This window comes from Oncorhynchus clarkii, chromosome 19 (genome assembly GCF_045791955.1).
Source record: "Oncorhynchus clarkii lewisi isolate Uvic-CL-2024 chromosome 19, UVic_Ocla_1.0, whole genome shotgun sequence".
NCBI classification, from domain to species: Eukaryota; Metazoa; Chordata; class Actinopteri; order Salmoniformes; family Salmonidae; genus Oncorhynchus; species Oncorhynchus clarkii.
Window position 1 is genome coordinate 44,177,790 of NC_092165.1, and position 22,353 is coordinate 44,200,142.

The window sequence follows — 22,353 nt, forward strand, 5'->3', positions numbered from 1 at the left end:
ATTGGAATAAGTTCTGGGATTCTTCAGATGGCATTGAGGAGTACACCACATCAGTCACTGGCTTCATCAATAAGTGCATTGATGACGTCGGCCCCACAGTGACCGTACATACATACCACAACCAGAAGCCATGGATTACAGGCAACATCCGCACTGAGCTAAAGGGTAGAGCTGCCGCTTTCAAGGAGCAGGACTCTAACCTGGACACTTATAAGAAATCCCGCTATGCCCTCCGACAAACCATCAAACAGGCAAAGCGTCAATACAGGACTAAGATTGAATTGTAATACACCGACTCCGACGCTCATCCAATGTGGCAGGGCTTGCAAACTATTACGGACCACAAAGGGAAACACAGCCACGAGCTACCCAGTGACACAAGCCTACCAGATGAGCTAAATATATTCTATGCTTGCTTCGAGGCAAGCAACACTGAAGCATGCATGAGAGAATCAGCTGTTCCGGACAACTGTGTGATCACACTCTACTTAGCCGATGTGAGTAAGACCTTTAAACAGGCCAACATTCACAAGGCCACAGGGCCAGAAGGATTACAAGGACGTGTACTCCGAGCATGCACTGACCAACTGGCAAGTGTCTTCACTGACATTTTCAACCTGTCCCTGACCGAGTCTGTAATATCAACATGTTTCAAGCAGACCACCATAGTTTCTGTCAGGGTTGCACATTTTGAGGAATATTCAGAGATGGAAACTTTCCACGGGAATTAGCGGGAATAAATGGGCTTTAACGGGAATGTATGGGAATTCATGGAAATATATGCAAATTAATATTAATACCATTTAAATGTAGGTGTTTTTTGCATTGTATATATTTACCATATTATATGGAGACAGAAACATAAACCTTTTACCTTATCATAAGTAGACATAATTGCAAATGATTAAATTCTTCCAATAGAAATTTTAAAAAACAATTTAGTTACGAATTGAACTTTAATTAAACAAGTCAACTCTTCACATGGGATGATTTACAACAAAAGAAAGGGAATATTGAATGATCCCCAAACATCCATCGCATCTCTCAAAAACATTTTCAAAATACTGTACATCTGTAAAATGATAGCCTAGAAACTAAAGCTTTGGTTGTCTTCCTCTCAGGCTTCCATGTCTTCTCCCTGGACCTCCTCAATGTCCACGTCTTGAACATCAGACTCTGAGACCTCATCTTCACTGTCACTTTCCAACCTTGTTGAGAATGGCTCGTTGTCAGGCTCAAAGCATCAAATTTTCCCAGATGGCCACCAATTTCTCAACCTTTGTATTGGACAGCCTGTTGCATGCTTTGGTGTGTGTGTTCCCAAACAAGGACCTGATGCGCTCTGAGGCGACTGATGTTGGTGGGATTTGGAAGATGGAAGCATGGCTGATGAGATATGTTGGCACGACTGCAATATTGCATCTCGGCGATGTCATTTACAAAATAGGCTCCAATACCCTACTCAATACATTCGATGCAGTCTATCACAGTGCCATCCGTTTTGTCACCAAAGGCCCATATACTACCCACCACTGCGACCTGTACACTCTAGTTGGCTGGCACTCGCTTCATACTCGTCGCCAAACCCACTGGCTCCAAGTCATCTACAAGACTCTGCTAGGTAAAGTTCCTCCTTATCTCAGTTCGCTGGTCACCATAGCAGCACCCACCTGTAGCACGCGCTCCAGCAAGTATTTCTCTCTGATCACCCCCAAAACCAATTCTTCCTTAGTCCGCCTCTCCTTCCAGTTCTATGCTGCCAATGACTGGAACAAACTACAAAAATCACTGAAACTACCTTTCCCCCTACTGTATTTATTTATTTTGCTCCTTTGCACCCCATTATTTCGATCTCTACTTTGCACATTATTCCACTGCAAATCTACCATTCCAGTGTTTTACTTGCTATATTGCATTTACTTCGTCACCATGGCCTTTTTTTTGCCTTTACCTCCCTTATCTCACCTCATTTGCTCACATTATATATAGACTTATTTTTCTACTGTATTATTGACTGTATGTTTGTTTTACTCCATGTGTAACTCTGTGTTGTTGTATGTGTCGAACTGCTTTGCTTTATCTTGGCCAGGTCGCAATTGTAAATGAGAACTTGTTCTCAACTAGCCTACCTGGTTAAATAAAGGTGAAATAAAAAAAATAAAAAATAAAAAACTACAGCTCAGCGTTCAACACCATAGTAGTATTCATAAACGTAGTCTAGCCTGGGCTAAAGCAAGGAAATCATGTTCTGATGCAGATTAGCTTCTTTTTAGGCAGTTACGAAACAAGTGTTATTTTCTTCTCAGGAAGGCCAAGTCTCAATATTTTATGTCTGTTACCACTGATAACCTGAATGACCCTATAATGTTTTGGAAGGCTATTAAGTCTGTCTGGTAACAGCAATGTTAATTAATTACCATCATGTGTATTGAAGGACACTGTTGCTGTATATGACAAAACTGAAATGCTGAATTGTTTTAATGAGCACTTTGTATCATCTGGTAGGCTGTTTGATTCAGTGTCCTCTGTCTCTGTACAACCCTGTGTGGATGAACCAGTAAGAGCTGGTCAAACGTTTAGCTTTTTGCCATTCTCAGTGCAGGAGGTACATAAAGCCCTGAAATCCTTAGATCAGAGAAAGCCTGCAGATACTGATCTTCTTGATCCCTGCTTTTTAAAACTGGCAGCTGATTTCATAGCTGAACCAATTACATGTCTATTCAATCTAACCCTGGAATGTAATGAAATTCCAAAGATTTGAAAATCAGCATTTGTCCTACCTCTTTTAAAAAGGGGGATCCAACTCTTTTAAATAATTATAGGCTAATCTCAAAGCACTCACCCCTGGCGAAAAAAATGTGAAACTCTTGTTAGTGAACAGCTAACAGTTTTTATATACTTACTCTATTTTATCAATGTACCAATCAGGCTTCAGGAAGAAGCATAACACAACTACAGCAGCCATGAAGGTTTTAAATTATATCACTGAAGCTCTTGACAAAAAACAGCACTGTGTCTCTTTTTATTGATGTCGCTAAGGCTTTTGCGTCACGTCCTGACCATAGAGAGTCCTTATTTCCTATGGTGGAATAGGTCAGGGCGTGACTGGGGGGTTAGTCTAGTTTATTATTTCTATGTGTGTGTTCTAGTTTTCATGTTTCTATGTTGGTGATTTGTATGATTCCCAATTAGAGGCAGCTGGCAATCGTTGTCTCTAATTGGGGATCATATTTAAGTAGTGTGTGTTCCCACCTGTGTTTGCGGGATATTGTATTTTGTGTAAGTGTATGTAGCACCGCTGTAGTCACAGGTCGTTGATCGTTTATTGTTTTGTTAAGTTTCACCATTAATAAATGATGTGGAAGTCAACATTCGCTGCACCTTGGTCCTTCTCTACACACGGTTGTGACATTTTGATACTGTTGATCATGCTATAATGAGGCAGAGATTGTCGAGCTTTGGTCTTTCGGGGCATGCAGTTGCATGGTTTGCTAACTGCCTAAAAGTCCAGCATCCCGGAGTTGCCTCTTCACTGTTGACATTGAGACTGGTGTTTTGCGGGTACTATTTAAAGAAGCTGGGGAAAAAATGGGGAAAAAATGAGAAATGTGCTTTTCTTTCAAAAACAAGAACATTTCTAAGTGACCCCAAACTTTTAGCGGTAGTATACATATTACCTCAATTACCTCAACTAACCGATGTCCCCGCACATTGACTCTGTACTTGTACCCCCTATATATAGACTCGCTATTGTTATTTTATTGTTGCTCCATAATTATTTGTTAATTATATATTTTTATTTTTTACTTCAGTTTATTTCCGTAAATACTTTCTTAACACTTAACACAAGGCGCATGTGACAAATAACATTTGATTTTGAACAGAGGGGGAACATTCATGAACATTTCATATGGTTTATTATGGCATAATATGCTCTGGTTTCACTTTTGTATATCCGGATGTGGGCTTGCAGGGGAAGATAATGCATCCATTTTCCTGTAAAAATCCCATTGTTGCAGCATTTCCTGAGTGGCTGATAGGTGATAAGAGGAGTCTAATATGGGCTAGTGTAATAGGAACTAGTCCTGACATGGTAGAGTCATTTCAATAACCTCTCATTTTCTGGAACAGAACCCAAACATGCACCCTCAAACACTTCAGAACATACTTTGGAACATCCTTGGGAAAATGTTGGCAGTCTTCTTTCAGGCCCAAAATCCCAAGGGATGCTCTTCAAAGTTAACATGTAATTCTTAGAATCATCCAGTGAATAGTTTAAAAACCCAGTCTTGTAGTAATGGACTGAAAGTCCACTCCAACTTTCCTTAAATGACAGAATTAATGTAGGAGTAATTGTAACCTAATAGTATAGTACCTAATAGCATGTCACTTCAGTTTATTTAGTAAATATTTTCTTAACACTTATTTTTCTTAAAACGGCATTGTTGGTTTAGGGCTTGTAAGTAAGCATTTCACAGTAAAGTCTAAACCTGCTGTATTCGGCATGTGACAAATTAAAGTTGATTTGATCTGATTCCATACCATGTGTATTTAAATGCAAGAGGCTCTGTTCGTGTCTATCCAGGTAGCGAGCTGGGCATCACTAGCCTCAGGCATTGTATTGTGATGAACCCCACTGTCTTTCTTTCAACCTAACTGTTTACTGTAGGCCTACCATAGTCTATATGACCATCTGCCTTGATTATGAATGCATTAAAATGAATTCATTATTCAGCTCGTAGTGTAGGCCTATACTGCCCTAGAAAAGCAAAGAGCAGTAAATGCGAAAAATGTTTTAAAAGTTTTTTTGATGTCCTGCCAAATATGGTGTAGGTAGATAAATGATGATACACTGATGAAATATATATTTATATGAAGTCATTTTTATGCATATCACAGCATATCACATATCACAGCCCTATAATAATGATACAAGTTAAATCAGCTTAAAAGGGTTTATTTGCAACCTATAAGATGTTGGAAATAGTGGTATAGGAGAGTCTGAAATTAATTAAATACCGTAACCCTAAGTAAGCTATGCTAAATGTCAGCAGCAAGTTCCAGTAAGAAATGCTCATTCTAAGGCCATTTGGCAATGGGTTTCACAGCCCTATAATAATGATACAAGTTATATCACCTTAAAAAGGGTTTATTTACGGCCTCCCGGGTGGCGCAGTGGTTAAGGGCGCTGTACTGCAACGGCAGCTGTGCCACCAGAGACTCTGTGTTTGCGCCCAGGCTCTGTCGTAACCGGCCGCGACCCGGAGGTCCGTTGGGCGGCACACAATTGGCCTAGCGTCGTCCGGGTTAGGGAGGGGTTGGCCAGTAGGGATATCCTTGTCTCATTGTGCACCAGCGACTCCTGTGGCGGGCCGGGCGCAATACGCGCTAACCAAGGTGGCCAGGTGTTTCCTCCAACACATAGGTGCTGCTGGCTTCCGGGTTGGATGGTGCTGTGTTAAGAAGCAGTGCGGTTGGGTTGTGTATCGGAGGACGCATGACTTTCAACCTTACGGGACGTACGGGAGTTGTAGCGATGAGACAAGATAGTAGCTACTAAACAATTGGATACCACGAAATTGGGGAGAAAACGGGGTAAAAAAAATTACAACATTTAAAAAAAAAAGGGTTTATTTACAACCTCTGCATGTTGGGCAAAGTGGTATCGGAGAGTCTAACATATAACCCTTAACTTGAGTTCAGTCTTCGCCAATAAGAACCAAGAGTGGCTTAGCTTCATCCTTCATGTCTGTGAAAGGCCTCAATTCTAGGCCGTAGAAAATCCTACATCCATATCATTAGATCAAAACAGGATGAATCAACAGTGATTCATATAACTGGTTTGCATCCTAGATTAGCAATAGTTGCATTATTTGTCTACCCACATGATGTGGATCATTGTCAGGTTATTTGATATACAGAGCATTCAGGAAAGTATTCAGACCCCTTGACGTTTTCCAAATTATTTTACCTTACAGCCTTATTTTTCCCCCTTACAGCCTTATTTTTCCCCCTTACAGCCTTATTTTTCCCCCTTACAGCCTTATTTTTCCCCCTTACACCTTTTTTTCCCCCCACATCAATCTACCTACCCCATAACGGTAAAGGGAACACAGGTTTTTATACATTTTTGCAAATGTATTAAAAAAACACACAAAAAACAGAAATACCTCATAAGTATTCATAAGTATTCAAACCCTTTGCTATAAGACTCCAAATGTATCTCAGGTGCATCCTGTTTCCATCGATCGTCCTTGAGATGTTTCTACAACTTGATTGGAGTCCACCTGTGGTAAATTCAATGGATTGGACATGATTTGGAAAGGCACACACCTGTCTATATAATGTCCCACAGTTGACAGTGCATGTCAGAGCAAAAACCAAACCATGAGGTTGAAGGAATTGTCCGTAGAGCTCCGAGACAGGATTGTTTTCGAGGAAGAAATGACAAAGTCTTTCTCACTTGATTTGGATTTTCCACGACATTAACAATATTGGCTTGTTAACATCTTTGTTTTTGATATAAATAAATGTGGGACACAAAAAAGGCAGTGTAGAACACCATTGCCCAAAATGCATTGATCCAATAACTTTCAAAAGATTGTTCTGAAGTTTGCTCCCAAAATGTATTTTTCTACGAATTAAGTCGCACAAAATTGTGTGTATTTTCACACGAATTAAGCCAAACAGAAACGCACAAAATCTGCTGAAATATTTTTGTAAATTGAGTGTGAGATTGTGTTGCTGTAAACGTGCCCTGCCTCAAGCAGGAAACAAGTTATGGACTAACCAGAAATGTGGGATATCTGTTTATTGCAGTGGAGGCTGCTAAAGGGAGGATGGCTCATAATAATGTCTGGAACGAAGCACATGGAATGGCATTAAACACATGGAAACCATGTGTTTGATGTATTTAATACCATTTCACTTATTTCACTTATTTCGCTCCAGCCATTACCACGAGCCCGTCCTCCCCAATTAAGGTGCCACCAGCCTCATGTGGTTTATAGCAACCCTCATCTTTTTTGGCTAACTGCATTGGAATATTCTAATCTTTAAAGGGTCCATCTGTAATAACTATGTACATTTTCAGACTTTTTAATTAATTATATATACACATTGATTCTTAAAGAATAGAACTGATCGAACGGATGACTTTAGTTCGAATGTCATACCCCATCCAAACCCAAAACAAGCTTTTTTTGACTCTGTTGTTTGTTAACTATGTAATGGTACACGACCGCTGTATAGCTTTAAAACATAGTGGACATTTGTATTTTAATCTTATGGATGGTCAGTCCTTAAATCCATTAGCCTTGCTACCCGAACTCCTTGCTCCGGCCAAACACTAGGCCAAACGCTATGCCACGCCACAGATGTTAGTTTGTTCTCTGCAATGAGTCTGGATCTGAGTACCTCCCCAACGATTTCTAGAATGGAAAACCATTTTAGACCATCTAGTCCCAGAAACCGTTGGGTTGGGCCAGAGCCAGAACACACATGGGTATAACACGTTTTTTTATTGTTTTTTATCGGAATTGGCTTTAATACTCTGATTTGTTCGAGATAATCCAATGTCTGATGACTTTGCTTTCAACAACACCCCTAATTTTGAAGTCACCACAAATAGGTTTAAGCAAAGTATAGTGTCATTGTTTTCAGGAAAGTGTACCCATGGCGATAGGAGGGGCAGGAGGCAAACTAAGGGCAAGAGCAGGGCAGCCACCGTATCTAGCCTTTCTTCCACCGCAACATACGTGAGCTTGGACCAAGTTTAGTGAGACTTTTAGATCAAATAAAATCTCAGTAACTTCGAAGAGATGAAAAGAAGCATGGAAAGCTTTCTGGAGTTCTCAGATAATTTATACCAATATTATATTATTTTCTAAGTAATAATAATAATTTTGGTATAAGGTTGTTTTTGTCTCTATTCCACTTGTGTAATAACAATGACCAAACATTCTACATTTGTGTGAGGTCTGCCTATCTTAAAACCCCATGACACAATAGAGCAGGGCGTGGGAGGGGCCATCCAGTTGTGCATGCAGCGTCGTCACATTGTGCTCATGTGTAAACGATGAGGTCCACGACCAAACTGAAATTCCCCTAACCATCCTCACTCATTCTCCACTTAACCTCTACATACATTGTACAGAGGTATCCTGGTAAAGCACGAAATAAAAAAGGCGCTTGGAAGCTGGAAAGATACGTTGTCTGTCCGCAATCGGAGGACGCGATTCTTCAAGTGGTTATTTTGGCATAAGATCAGGTAAGCAGCGCAGCTGGAAACGCGCGATTTAAGGGGAATTGTCTTTTAGCTCATCGGTGGGCTATTTATGAGAACTTCAGACAACGAAGTGAATTTTTTAAACGATAAATTATCTGAATTCGACATTATAAACCGGTGATAGGTTTTCCCGTTATGTTCCCAGTGACACCATGAAAATGGGAGCAGTCGAGAGCGCAAAATAAAGACAGTTCCACAACATTGGAATCCGTAGCACTAGAGTACTTACTTCACTTGATTATCAAACAGAAACACATTTTCACATCTGTTCGAAAGAGTAATATTACTGACATAAGTCTAGCCTACCTGTATTGATAATTATTAACATCACCTTCTGGTGGCCCTTTCACGCAAGCATGATCTCAGGAATGTTGTATGCACCTCTATTAATTTATTGTTCAAGGCAAGGCATGCTCAACGTCATCATTATAACCAGCATGGCCCGTTCTAGGCATAAGGGGGGCCCCTGACCAAAATAATATAAATAAATATAGAATTACATTTCCTTGTGCATCAGCAGTTTCTCTCGTGTTATGCCAGTCACTGAATTAATCAGCCATGTCAGCTAACAGTTTTAAGATTGGTAGTTAGTCTAGCCAGATATCTAAACTTGTAGTAATCATGGCGGAATACCGACCAGGCACACAGGGCACGTGCACAGGGGCCCTGACCTCCAAAGGGCCCACATTGATTTTGTTCGTCATTCCCACACAGATGTCATATTAACATGGCATAAGTCATTGCAACATGTGTAGAATTGCAGAAAATGTGTTCTAAATCTGAAACATTTTCTCTACACCCCAGAGCAATTACAGTGCCTTGCGAAAGTATTCGGCACCCTTGAACTTTGCGACCTTTTGCCACATTTCAGGCTTCAAACATAAAGATATAAAACTGTATTTTTTTGTGAAGAATCAACAACAAGTGGGACACAATCATGAAGTGGAACGACATTTATTGGATATTTCAAACTTTTTTAACAAATCAAAAACTGAAAAATTGGGCGTGCAAAATTATTCAGCCCCTTTACTTTCAGTGTAGCAAACTCTCTCCAGAAGTTCAGTGAGGATCTCTGAATGATCCAATGTTGACCTAAATGACTAATGATGATAAATACAATCCACCTGTGTGTAATCAAGTCTCCGTATAAATGCACCTGCACTGTGATAGTCTCAGAGGTCCGTTAAAAGTGCAGAGAGCATCATGAAGAACAAGGAACACACCAGGCAGGTCCGAGATACTGTTGTGAAGAAGTTTAAAGCCGGATTTGGATACAAAAAGATTTCCCAAGCTTTAAACATCCCAAGGAGCACTGTGCAAGCGATAATATTGAAATGGAAGGAGTATCAGACCACTGCAAATCTACCAAGACCTGGCCGTCCCTCTAAACTTTCAGCTCATACAAGGAGAAGACTGATCAGAGATGCAGCCAAGAGGCCCATGATCACTCTGGATGAACTGCAGAGATCTACAGCTGAGGTGGGAGACTCTGTCCATAGGACAACAATCAGTCGTATATTGCACAAATCTGGCCTTTATGGAAGAGTGGCAAGAAGAAAGCCATTTCTTAAAGATATCCATAAAAAGTGTCGTTAAAGTTTGCCACAAGCCACCTGGGAGACACACCAAACATGTGGAAGAAGGTGCTCTGGTCAGATGAAACCAAAATTGAACTTTTTGGCAACAATGCAAAACGTTATGTTTGGCGTAAAAGCAACACAGCTCATCACACTGAACACACCATCCCCACTGTCAAACATGGTGGTGGCAGCATCATGGTTTGGGCCTGCTTTTCTTCAGCAGGGACAGGGAAGATGGTTAAAATTGATGGGAAGATGGATGGAGCCAAATACAGGACCATTCTGGAAGAAAACCTGATGGAGTCTGCAAAAGACCTGAGACTGGGGCGGAGATTTGTCTTCCAACAAGACAATGATCCAAAACATAAAGCAAAATCTACAATGGAATGGTTCAAAAAATAAACATATCCAGGTGTTAGAATGGCCAAGTCAAATTCCAGACCTGAATCCAATCGAGAATCTGTGGAAAGAACTGAAAACTGCTGTTCACAAATGCTCTCCATCCAACCTCACTGAGCTCGAGCTGTTTTGCAAGGAGGAATGGGAAAAAAAATTCAGTCTCTCGATGTGCAAAACTGATAGAGACATACCCCAAGCGCCTTACAGCTGTAATCGCAGCAAAAGGTGGCGCTACAAAGTATTAACTTAAGGGGGCTGAATAATTTTGCACGCCCAATTTTTCAGTTTTTGATTTGTTAAAAAAGTTTGAAATATCCAATAAATGTCGTTCCACTTCATGATTGTGTCCCACTTGTTGTTGATTCTTCACAAAAAAAATACAGTTTTATATCTTTATGTTTGAAGCCTGAAATGTGGCAAAAGGTCGCAAAGTTCAAGGGGGCCGAATACTTTCGCAAGGCACTGTATGTGTAGAATTGCAGGAAATAAATGTCAAGAGGGGGGGCACTGTTTTTCCGCGAGGTGGGGAACCCTCCAAGTAAATCTCAGGGTCCCCAAAAAGCTAGCGCCAGTCCTGAGAATCAGGATGAGAGGGCTCTGAAATATCACTATGTATAATTGCCACTAAGCAAAAGCAGCCCACTCAGGGCTTTGTGACTCACAGCATACCCTCAAAGGAAAAGGCTATATGGACCTGACCTGCAAACCAACATTTCATTTCAGAATTGGTTAAAATTAGGTAAAGGGTCAGTTTTAGATTTTGGTTAGTCATTTTGCAGGTCAGCAGCATTCTTATAATCTCTCTCATCCTCACAGCTGTGGGTTGCTATAGTATTCACATAGCTTTACTGCATATCTCAAATTCCCACTGTAAGGCATTGCCATAACAGATCATTCTCTTCGGGTTATCGTCACAACCGTGTATCTTTCCCCTCACGCCGACACCATGATGGCTCTCAAGAAACTACACTGGACTTTGTGCAAACTGGAAACCGCATATCCTGAGACAATATTTATTGTAGCTTGGGGACTTTAATCAAGGAAACCGGAGGAAAACGCTACCAAAGTTTTATCAACACAACGCCTGCAGTATTAGCTCATCAAGAATTCTAGACGATTGTTACCCCTCCTTTCAGACATCTGCTCTGAACTCACAGGTCTTAACATTGAAGTCAATAACATGAACAAGGTTTAAATTCAACCTCTTCAAATTCGCAACATCACTGAAGATAGTGATACATTTATTACAGGCTACTAGTTCTAGAAAATTAATACCAGATGTGAAATCTCTCATTACTACTCCTAGTAGTGCAAGTGAGGAGATGGACATCGCCAACACATTATTTGGGGGGGGGGCAAATAAGTCACAGATACAATTATGTTGAGGAGGCTGATTGGAGATGCTCAAACAACATAGAGATAATCCCAGGTAATCCATCTTGATCTTTTAGAGTTATATATTTTTGAATGAGCTTTTCTAGTGAATTAAGTCTGCATTATGGAAACACGACAGTCAACTAAACTGTAGGCAGCAATGTTTGCTCTGAGATGACCTGGGCCTGTCACTCATGGTCAAGTCTGGCATTCCAGCGACAACAAATACGATAAATTCCATAAACACTGGGCTTCATGTGGCTCAATTCTTACCCCAGCCATGTTGTAGTTTATTTACTTTCTTCTGTTTGGCTTACACAAAAAATACCTGCACTCAAAGTGATAAGAACAAAATCTTTCCTTTGAAAATACAGGGAGATTTATCTACGCTGTATGCATGAGCTGAGTGCTTACAAGGAAATCAATAGGGATAATCTTTTATTATATAATAGAACATAGTTTTTACAGTAGAATAGTGGGTTGAGTTGTTTTAATGTAGGCTGCTTCCCTTGAGTACAGTATGAGTGTATTCCTGACCTGCAGTGAGTAAGCCAATGTGAGTGTGGCTATGTTGCTGTCACTGAGCATAAAGAATGTGCAGAAGCAACAAGCTAAAAAAGAATGCCCCTTTCTCCCTTTTTATCTAGATGACCCACAACTGGTCCAGATGTATGTTTATAAACATAAGCTCTCTCTCTCTCTAACTGAGATCAGGTCAGCATTGTGTGAGGAACAACATTTTAAAAAGAGGAACACCAAATCTTGCTGTGGCAGCATGTTTTTCTTGTGTTTCCTGTCTCAGGAAATTCCCTTCCTTCCTAATTCCTACTGAAAACTGCATGACCCATGTTGGAAAGTCCTGCTGACTTATCTAGGGAACCCTACATGATGTTCATGGATTTCTGATGTGTCCATGACTGTGTTCATGACTGATGTTGTGGAATTCACCTAGACTAAATCATTCTGGGTCATTCCAAGAAATGAGTTTCTTTTGCATTCATTTGATATTTTAAGTAGAAATTGTGCACAAATATAGAATTTTAAAAGGCTGTTATATTAAATGAAGTGTCCTTTATTATAGACCACATGGACAATTCTATAAATCTGAATGGAAGACCTCCTTCCCTAAAGGCTTTCTCATCCAAACTTAATGATGGTGTTGGTGTCGTACGCAGCCACGCAGTCGTGGGTGAACAGGGAGTACAGGAGGGGACTAAGCATACACCCCTGAGGGGCACCCGTGTTGAGAGTCATTGTGGTGGATGTGTTGTTGCTTAGCCTGACCACCTGGGGGTGGCCCGTCAGGAAGTCCTGGATCCAGTTGCAGAGGGAGATGTTCAGTCCCAGGGTCCTGAGCTTAGTGAGCTTGGAGGGCAATGTCATGTTGAACGCTGAGCTGTAGTCAATGAACAACATTCTCACATAGGTATTCCTTTTTTCCAGGTTGGAGAGGGTAGTGTGGAGTGCAATAGAGATTGTGTCATCTATGGATCTGTTGGGGTGCGATGCAAATTGGAGTGGGTCCAGGGTTTCTGGGATGATGGTGTTGATGTGAGCCATGATCAGACTTTCAAAGCATTTTGTGGTGTTAGGTTCTAATTCTCAGAGTAAAACTCAACGGGCACTATGCAAGCTTTAGACCAAGTTTATTCATCCCAAAGGGTTAATACAGCTGCATTAGACAAAAACATTTTCACACAAGCACTGATATTTAACCCTTCCTCCTAGGCTGAATCACCTCCTACACATCTGCACAAACATTGTATCTTTACTACTTTGCAGGACACTAAATAATCTGGGCCATAAACTTTTCTTTCTCCCTTAATGTGACCTGACCTGACCTCGACCCCCCTTCATCACTAATCTATGGCTCTCTTCCCTTATCAATGCCTGCCACATGTGATCGCTTCCATGCACTCAGCACATTCCAAGCTTAATTGCACACACTATATACCTTCCTCCTACAGATAACCATTAACTTCTGGTGTAGACCCTCTAAACCTAAGCACTCCCTCAGTGACACGAATAAGTATATTTCATATTCTCATAACCCAACAGTGGCTACAGATGTGAGTGCTACTGGGCGATAATAATTTAGACATGTTACCTTGGTGTTCTTGGGCACATGAACCATGGTAGTCTGCTCGAAACATGTAGGTATTACAGACTGGATCAGGGACAGTTTGAAAATGTCAGTGAAGACACTTGCCAGCTGACCAGCATATGCTTTGAGTATGCATCCTGGTAATCCATCTGTCCCCGCGGTAAATCTTAACCTGTTTAAAGGTATTACTAACATTGGCTACAGAGAGTGAGATCACACAGTCGTACGGAACAGCTGGTGCTCTCATGCATGGTTCAGTGTTGCTTGCCTCAGAGAGCATAGAAGATATTTAACTCGTCTGGTAGGCTAGTGTCACCGGGCAGCTCGCGTCTGGGTTTTCCTTTGTATCCATGATAGTTTGCGAGCCCTGCCATATCCGACGAGTGTCAGAGCTGGCATAGTAGGATTTGATCTTAGCCTTGTATTGACACATTGCCTGTTTTTATGGCTCGTCGGAGGTCGTAGCGGGATTTCTTATAAGCATCCAGATTAATTTCCCACAGCTTGAAAGCGGAAGCTCTAGCCTTTAGCTCAGTGCAGATGTTTCCTGTTATTCATGGCTTCAGTTTTGGATATGTAAGTATGGTCACTGTGGGCAAGATGTCGTCAATGCACTCATTAATGAAGCAGGTGACTGATGTGGTAAACTCCTCAATGTTATTGAATGAATCCCGGAACATATTCCAGTCTGTGCTAGTGAAACAGTCCTGTAGCTTAGCATCCGCTTCATCGGACCACTTCCGAATTGAGCGTGTCACTGGTACTTCCTGTTTTGAATTTAAGCAGGAATCAGTAGGATAGAGTTATGGTCAGATTCGCCATATGGAGGGTGAGGGAGAGCCTTTTATGCATTTCTGTGTGTGGAGTAAAGGTGATGCTAACATGCTGGTAAAAATGATTTCCCTGCATTTCCCTGCAGTTTCCCTGCATTAAAATCACCGGCCATGAGAAGCGTCGCCTCTGGATGTGCATTTTCTTGTTTATTTATGGTCCTATACAGCTCGTTGAGTGTGGTCTTAGTTCCAGCATCGGTTTGTGGTGGTAAATAGACAGCTACGAAAAATTGGTGAGTAATATGGTATGCAGCTTATAATGAGGTATTCTAACTCAGGCGAGCAAAAACTCAAGGCTTCCTTAATATTAGAGATTGTGCACCAGCTGCTGTTGACAAAGAGACACACCCCTCCCCATTATGCTTACCTACCCGAGGCTGCCGTCTGGTCTAGACAATGCATGGAGAAACCCGCAAGATATATTTTATCCATGTCCTTGTTCAGCCAAGAGAAACAAATAATATTACAGTTCTTCAGGTCCCGTTGATAGGATTGTCTCGAACGGAGTTCATCCAGTTTGTTCTCCAGTGGCTGCACATTCGACAACAGAACACAGGTCAATGGCGGTCTATTTGTTTGCCGAACTAATCTCGTTAGGAGACCGCCTCACCTGCCTCTTTTTCGCTACCGCCTCCTCTTTTGAGTCCCGGGGATTAGAGCTTGGTCTGGAGTAAACGTCCAGAGCTGTCAACTCGTTGAAGTAGAAATCTTCATCCAAATCGAGGTTAGTGATCACTGTTCTGATGTCCAGAAGCCGTTTTGGGTCATAGGAAGTGATGGCAGAGACATTATGTACAAAAAAAAGTTAAGATTATCATTAAAAACGAAATAGCAGAATTGGTCAGGAGCCCGTAAAATGGCCACTATCCACTGCAGCAGCATAAAAATAAAATAAAATAATAATACATTTTTCGATTCCCCCTGTCACAAGGGGATTTGTGGATGATTTAAATCGTCAACTCTGTTACTTTATATGGCACTTAATAGGCACTTACTGATATGGGAAAATGTGTTTTTTATTGAACATGTACGTTTTATGACAGAATGGTAACATTTGGTGAAATACAATTTTTAAAATGTACTACTGAAAAGGCACAGAATTGGTGAAACAACCCTTCTATTTACCATGGACCCTACTGTACATCACTTTTTACAGTTGAATAGATTGTAGATCCTTGTAAGGTGTTCAAATGCTTGAGTATAAATATCATTAGATATCAGAAATCAGCCAGTGAAGCAGGAGACATTCCACCCATTCTGTAGCTAATGAACAGAGCTTTTTGACGGAGGATGAGAAGGCCTGGCTACCATGGTAACATTGTCACACTGGCAGCCCAAATCGGGGGTGGAATCAGCCACGCCACAAACGTGTCTGGAATAGAACAGCTCCTTTTTTTATAGGGATTATTATAGGGAACTTGAGAACTGAATGGAAATCCAATTTGTAGGAGTTTACAGTTTCTTACATTTCAGGGTTGACTTGAGTTCCATCTAAATTCCCACTGTGGTGGAATCTTATCATCTGTACCCAGTGTTTTTACCCCTTTGTTATTCTGCGTAGATTGTTCGAGAGCCTTTAAACTCAACACAGAAACATTATTTACATAGCCCAGATTCCTTAGCTAAGGCCATGTGTTGGAGAGCTGCGTGCAGAGCTGCAATTTGGTTGTTTATATTTATCCTCTCCAATACCATCTCTTTAGGTTAGTCTTGGCAAGTGTGATGTAATTAAAGGCATTTTGGGAGGAAAATTCTACCTCTAATATGTTCATTAGATTGCTAGATCATCACGTCACACTTTGCAACTACAGATGAAGTATTTCTGGGAATTTCGCCCTTTTTTAGACTCAATCCCTACCCAGTCAGTGTAGGCGCTTGCATACACCAATTACCAGTGGTGGCTGGTGGCACACATCTCTTGCAATGTGTAACCAGCAGAGGAGGATGGGCTCATAGTAATGGCTGGAACGGAATAAATTGAATGGTCTCAAACACACCTAACGCCTGGTTCCATTAATTCCATTCTATTCATTATTATGAGCCATCCTCCTCTTACCAGCCTCCTCTGCTGGTTACACATTGCAAGAGATGTTGTGCGTATCTGGTAGTGGTGCAGGGTACTGTGAGGGAGCAGTGTTCTGGGGCTATCCCAGAAAAGGTCACTTGTGTGATCAAAATGTGCCACTCACGGTCTGAGATCAGATGAGCTTATTAATATCCTGGGTGGTATTTTTCTCTTCACAGTGATACTATTACTCAAAACCTTGTTTACAGTTGGATGTAATTGAAAATAGAGTATATACACAGAATAATATCTCCCATAAATATGCACAGTCTTTGTCATGCCTGTCTTTGTGTTTGCTGTTGATTAGCTGACAGCGAGTCGCTTCCCTTTCACTGCAGGAGTAAGTTTGGATGTTTGGCAGGACTAATGACGACAGGACTGCTGACATATCACTCACTTGTCCCACAATGTGCAGAGCTGTCATTTCTTATGAATGTGCTATGTTGTGATAAAGGCCTGCATCCTTTAGACAGGAATGCCCTGAAACAATTCTAATGGGGACTAGTTGTCCTGCATATTTATGCAAAAGTCCATCTGCAGGTCAAATAGTTAATGGCTTGTTTGCACAAAACGATGCCAATAACAGTTTGGCTATGAACGGCAAAGAAAATTCACTTTTCACCCTTTTCAGCACTTTATAGTAAACAGGTTTATGTTCACTATGATGCTGAACTGAACCTCTTGCCCCCTTAATTAATTAAACTACCTTAACTTCTGTCCACAGACCCTCTCCATCACCATGTCAGTGAAGTCGGATGGGAAGAGGAAGTGGGCGGTGGTGAGGGGCCATCTGGGCTCCTCCCAGGACTCAGACACCCAGCTGGAGGCCAACCTGGAGAGTGCCGACCCAGAGCTGTGCATCCGCATGCTCCAGGTGCCCAGTGTGGTCAACTACTCTGGGCTGAAGCGTCGTCTGGAGGGCAGCGAGGAGTCCTGGATGGTCCAGTTCCTGGAGCTGAGTGGGCTGGACCTGCTGCTGGAGGCCCTGGACAGGCTATCTGGGAGGGGCTGCTCCCGCATCACAGATGCCCTGCTGCAGCTTACCTGTGTCAGCTGTGTCCGGGCCGTCATGAACTCCTCTGCTGGGATCCACTTTATCGTGGAGAATGAGGGCTACATCCGCAAACTCTCCCAAGGTTCTACATCACCTAGGAATGAGGAGAAATGCAGTGTTTAAAAATGTGTTCCACTGATAATTTAATTATTTTATTTCCGCGTCGTACACCAATTGGTGCCCAATGGGCTTATGGAACAGGATATCAAGTATGTGTGCACAAAACAAAAACATATATACAGTACACATGGCACGTTGTGTTAGTTCAAAAGTTTGGTGTCACTTAGAAATGTCCTTGTTTTCTATGAAAACGTACATAAAATGAGTTGCAAAATGAAAGGAAATATAGTCAAGATGTTGACAAGGGTATAAATAACAATTTTTAATTGAAATAATAATTGTGTCCTTCAAACTTTGCTTCGTCAAAGAATCCTCCATTTACAGCAATTATAGCCTTAAAGACCTTTGGCATTATAGTTATCAAGTTGTTGAGGTAACCTGAAGAGATTTCACCCCATGCTTCCTGAATCACCTCCCACAAGTTGGATTGGCTTGATGGGCACTTCTTACGTACCATACGGTCAAGCTGCTCCCACAACAGATCGATAGGGTTGAGATCTGGTGACCAGTGTGTGTTATTTTGCCCATCTTGATCTTTTCTTTTTATTGGCCAGTCTGAGATATGGCTTTTTCTTTGCAACTCTGCCTAGAAGGCCTGCATCCCGGAGTCGGCTCTTCACTGTTGACGATGAGACTGGTGTTTTGCGGGTACTATTTAATGAATCTGCCAGTTAAGGACGTGTGAGGCATCTGTTTCTCAAATTAGACACTCTAATGTACTTGTCCTCTTGCTCAGCAGTGCACAGCGTTGTACGAGATCTTCAGTTTCTTGGCAATTTCTCGCATGAAATAGCCTTAATTTCTCAGAACAAGAACAGACTGACGAGTTTCAGAATTTTTTTGTTGTTGTTTCTGGCCATTTTGAGCCTGTAATCGAACCCACAAATGCTGATGCTCCAGATACGTAACTAGTCTAAAGAAGGCCAGTTTTATTGCTTATTTAATCATAATAACAGTTTTCAGCTGTGCTAACATAATTGCAAAAGGGTTTCTAATGATCAATTAGCCTTTTAAAATTATGAACTTAGATTAGCTAACACAATGTGCCATTGGAACACAGGAGTGATAGTTGCTGATAATGGGCCTCTGTACGCCTATGTAGATATTCCATTAAAAATCTGCCATTTCGAGCAACATAAGTAATTTACAACATGAATAATGTCTACACTGTATATCTGATCAATTCAATGTTATTTAAATGGACAAAAAAATAGCTTTTCTTTCAAAAACAAGTAAACTTTTGAACAGTAGTGTATATACAGTACCAGTCAAAAGTTTGGACACACCTACTCACTCAAGGTTTTTCTTTATTTGACTATTTTCTACATTGTAGAATAGTAGTGAATACATCGAAACTATGAAATAACACATATGGATTTGTGTAGTAACCAAAAAAGTGTTAAACAAATGAAAATACAGTTTATATTTGAGATTCTTCAAAGTAGCCACCCTTAGCCTTGATGACAGGTTTGCACTCTTATTTTTTTTGTTATTTGTAAAAAAAAAAAATTAGGGGGTGGATCGGCTTTAATATTGCTGATAGATTGTTGCTTCCATCAATGTAATTGTCTGCATTTTCCTATCCACCATATAATTTTTTTTGTCAATATATATATATATGTATATATACACACATAAGCATTCAGACATTTACAGTTGAAGTCAGAAGTTTAAATACACCTTAGACAAATAGATTTAAACTCAGTTTTTCACAATTCCTGACATTTAATCAGAGTAAAAATTCCCTGTCTTCTGTCAGTTAGGATCACCACTTTATTTTAATGTGAAATGTCAGAATAATAGTAGAGAATTATTTATTTCAGCTTTTATTTCTTTCATCACATTCCCAGTGAGTCAGAAATTTACATACACTCAATTAGTATTTAGTAGCATTGCCTTTAAATTGTTTAACTTGGGTGAAACGTTACGGGTAGCATTCCACAAGCTTCCCACAATAAGTTGGGTGAATTTTGGCCCATTCCTTCTGACAGAGCTGGTGTAACTGGGTCAGGTTTGTAGGCCTCCTTGCTCACATGCGCTTTTTCAGTTCTGCCCACAAATTATCTATTGAGGTCAGGGCTTTGTGATGGCCCCACCAATACCTTGACTTTGTTGTCCTTAAGCCATTTTGCCATAACTTTGGAAGTATGCTTGGGGTCAATGTCCATTTGGAAGACCCATTTGTGACCAAACTTTAACTTCCTGACTGATGTCTTGAGATGTTGCTTCAATATATCCACATAATTTTCCGCCCTCATGATGCCATCTATTTTGTGAAGTGCACCAGTCCCTCCTGCAGCAAAGCACCCCCACAACATGATGCTGCCAGCCCCGCGCTTGGTTGGAATGGGGTTATTTGGCTTGCAAGCATCCCCATTTTTCCTCCAAACATAAAGATGGTTATTATGGCCAAATAGTTCTATTTTTGTTTCATCAGACCAGAGGACATTTCTCCAAAAAGTACGATGTTTGTCCCCATGTGCAATTGCAAACCGTAGTCTGGCTTTTTTTAATGGGAGTTTTGGAGGAGTGGCTTCTTCCTTGCTGAGCAGCCTTTCAGTTTATGTCGATATAGGACTCGTTTTACTGTGGATATAGATACTTTTGTACCTGTTTCCTCCAGCATCTTCACAAGGTCCTTTGCTGTTGTTCTGAGATTGATTTGCACTTCTCGAACGTGGTTGAAAAACAAGTTTTAATGACTCCAACATAAGTGTATGTATACTTCCGACTTCAACTGTATATATAAACTCAAGTCGTACTTTATCAAAAGCCTTTTCAAAATCAGCTATGAAAACCTGTAACTATCATCTGTGGAAGAAGATGTGGACCAAAGTGCAGCGGCGCAGCTCCGGACAGGAGGGCGACTCTGGCAGCTCCGGACAGGAGGGCGACTCTGGCAGCTCCGGACAGGAGGGCTGGTCCGTGGAGGAGGCACAGGACAGACCGGGCTGTGGGGTAGCACTGGAGATCTGGTGCGTAGCCTTGACACCACTCCTCCAGGCTGAATGCCCACTCTAGCCCGGCACGTGCAGGGAGCTGGAACAGGCTGCACTGGGATCTCCTGGCGAACTGGGGAAACCGTACCTAGAGCCGGCGGGTGATATCCTGGCCCGAGGACACGCACTGGAGGTCTGGAGAGCAGGGCTGGCACCATCCTCCTGGCTGGATCCTCACCCTAGTCCGGCAGATGCGGGGAGCTGGAATGTAGAGCACCGGGCTAAGAACGCGTACTGGAGATCTGTAGCGCCAAGCTGGCACAAGACGTGCAGGGCTGGGGAGGAGCACAGGAGGCCTGATGCTTGGGGCTGGCACAGTCTTCACCAGACCCCTAGCACGCACCTCAGGACGAGAATGGAGAGCTGACTCAGGTGACATCAAATCGAGGACATGCTCTATCGGGCGGATGTCGTGCCTCATGCACCAACACAGCAACTCTCTCATTCCTCTCTCCTCCAATCTCCCCATCAACTCCTTCACTGTTTCTGCTTTGCTGTCGTCGCTCACCTCCAATTTCACCCTGACTGGCTCTGGTTCCATCCTCTGCTCCGCCGACCGTCCCGTGTGCCCCCCCAAAATAAATTATTGGGGCTGCCTCTCCTGGCCACACTGCTTGGTCCTTTGGTGGTGGGTAGTTATGTAACGATCATCTGTGGAAGAAGGTGTGGACCAAAGCGCAGTGTGGTACATGTTCATACTTTTATTTGAACTGAACACTGAAATAACTAAAATAACAAAGCGAATGAACGAACGAACGAACGAACGGACGAACGGACGAACGGACGAACGGACGAAAGAACGAAAACCAAAACAGTCCTGTCATGTCATGTGCAGAAAGACACAAAACAGAAAACAACTACCCACAAAACACAGGTGGGAAAAGGCTACCTAAGTATGGTTCTCAATCAGAGACAACGATAGACAGCTGCCTCTGATTGAGAACCACACCCAGCCAAACACACAGAAATAGAAAACATAGAACACAAAACATAGAATGCCCACCCCAACTCATGCCCTGACCAAACCAAAATAGAGGCATAAAAAGGATCTCTAAGGTCAGGGAGTGACAAAACCATGCCTGGTTTCCCCGATAATCCATAGTATTCTATTGTTTCCAGTACTCGTCTTAAATGATCGCCAATGTATCGTCCATGTAAAAAATCTGTCTGATTAAAATGAATAATATCTGACAAAATCCTTTTAAATTCTATGTGCCAAGCATTTAGCTAGAATTTTTCCATCACAACACTGAAGTTTAAGAGACCTCCAATTTTTTAAATGGACTGGATCTTTATATATACCACTTGGATCCTGTTTCAGTAATAATGAAATCAGACGTTCTTGTTGCGTGTCCGATAATCTGTTGTTTGTATAGGAGTGATTAAAACTTGCTAATATTGGTCCTCTGAGTATATCAAAAAATGTTTGGTATACTTCCACTGGTATGCCATCCAGGTTTGCACACGCTTGGCATTCTCTCAACCAGCTTCACCTGGAATGCTTTTCCAACAGTCTTGTAGGAGTTCCCACATCTGCT

General features: G+C 41.6%; 1 protein-coding gene across 2 annotated transcripts in view; it reads left to right on the top strand.

Moving 5' to 3' along the window:
• The first annotated feature begins 8,039 nt into the window (after positions 1–8,039).
• The window catches only part of LOC139375261 (inverted formin-2-like), a 33,373-nt gene continuing 19,059 nt past the window's right edge, over positions 8,040–22,353 (top strand). For both annotated transcript variants that reach the window (XR_011627768.1, XM_071116876.1), the window contains exons 1-2: positions 8,040–8,269; positions 17,367–17,778. Coding sequence is in view for 1 of the 2 variants with exons in the window: in XM_071116876.1 (XP_070972977.1) it covers positions 17,382–17,778 (397 nt within the window). In the remaining variant the exon portion in view is untranslated. The remainder of the gene's footprint in view (positions 8,270–17,366; positions 17,779–22,353) is intronic.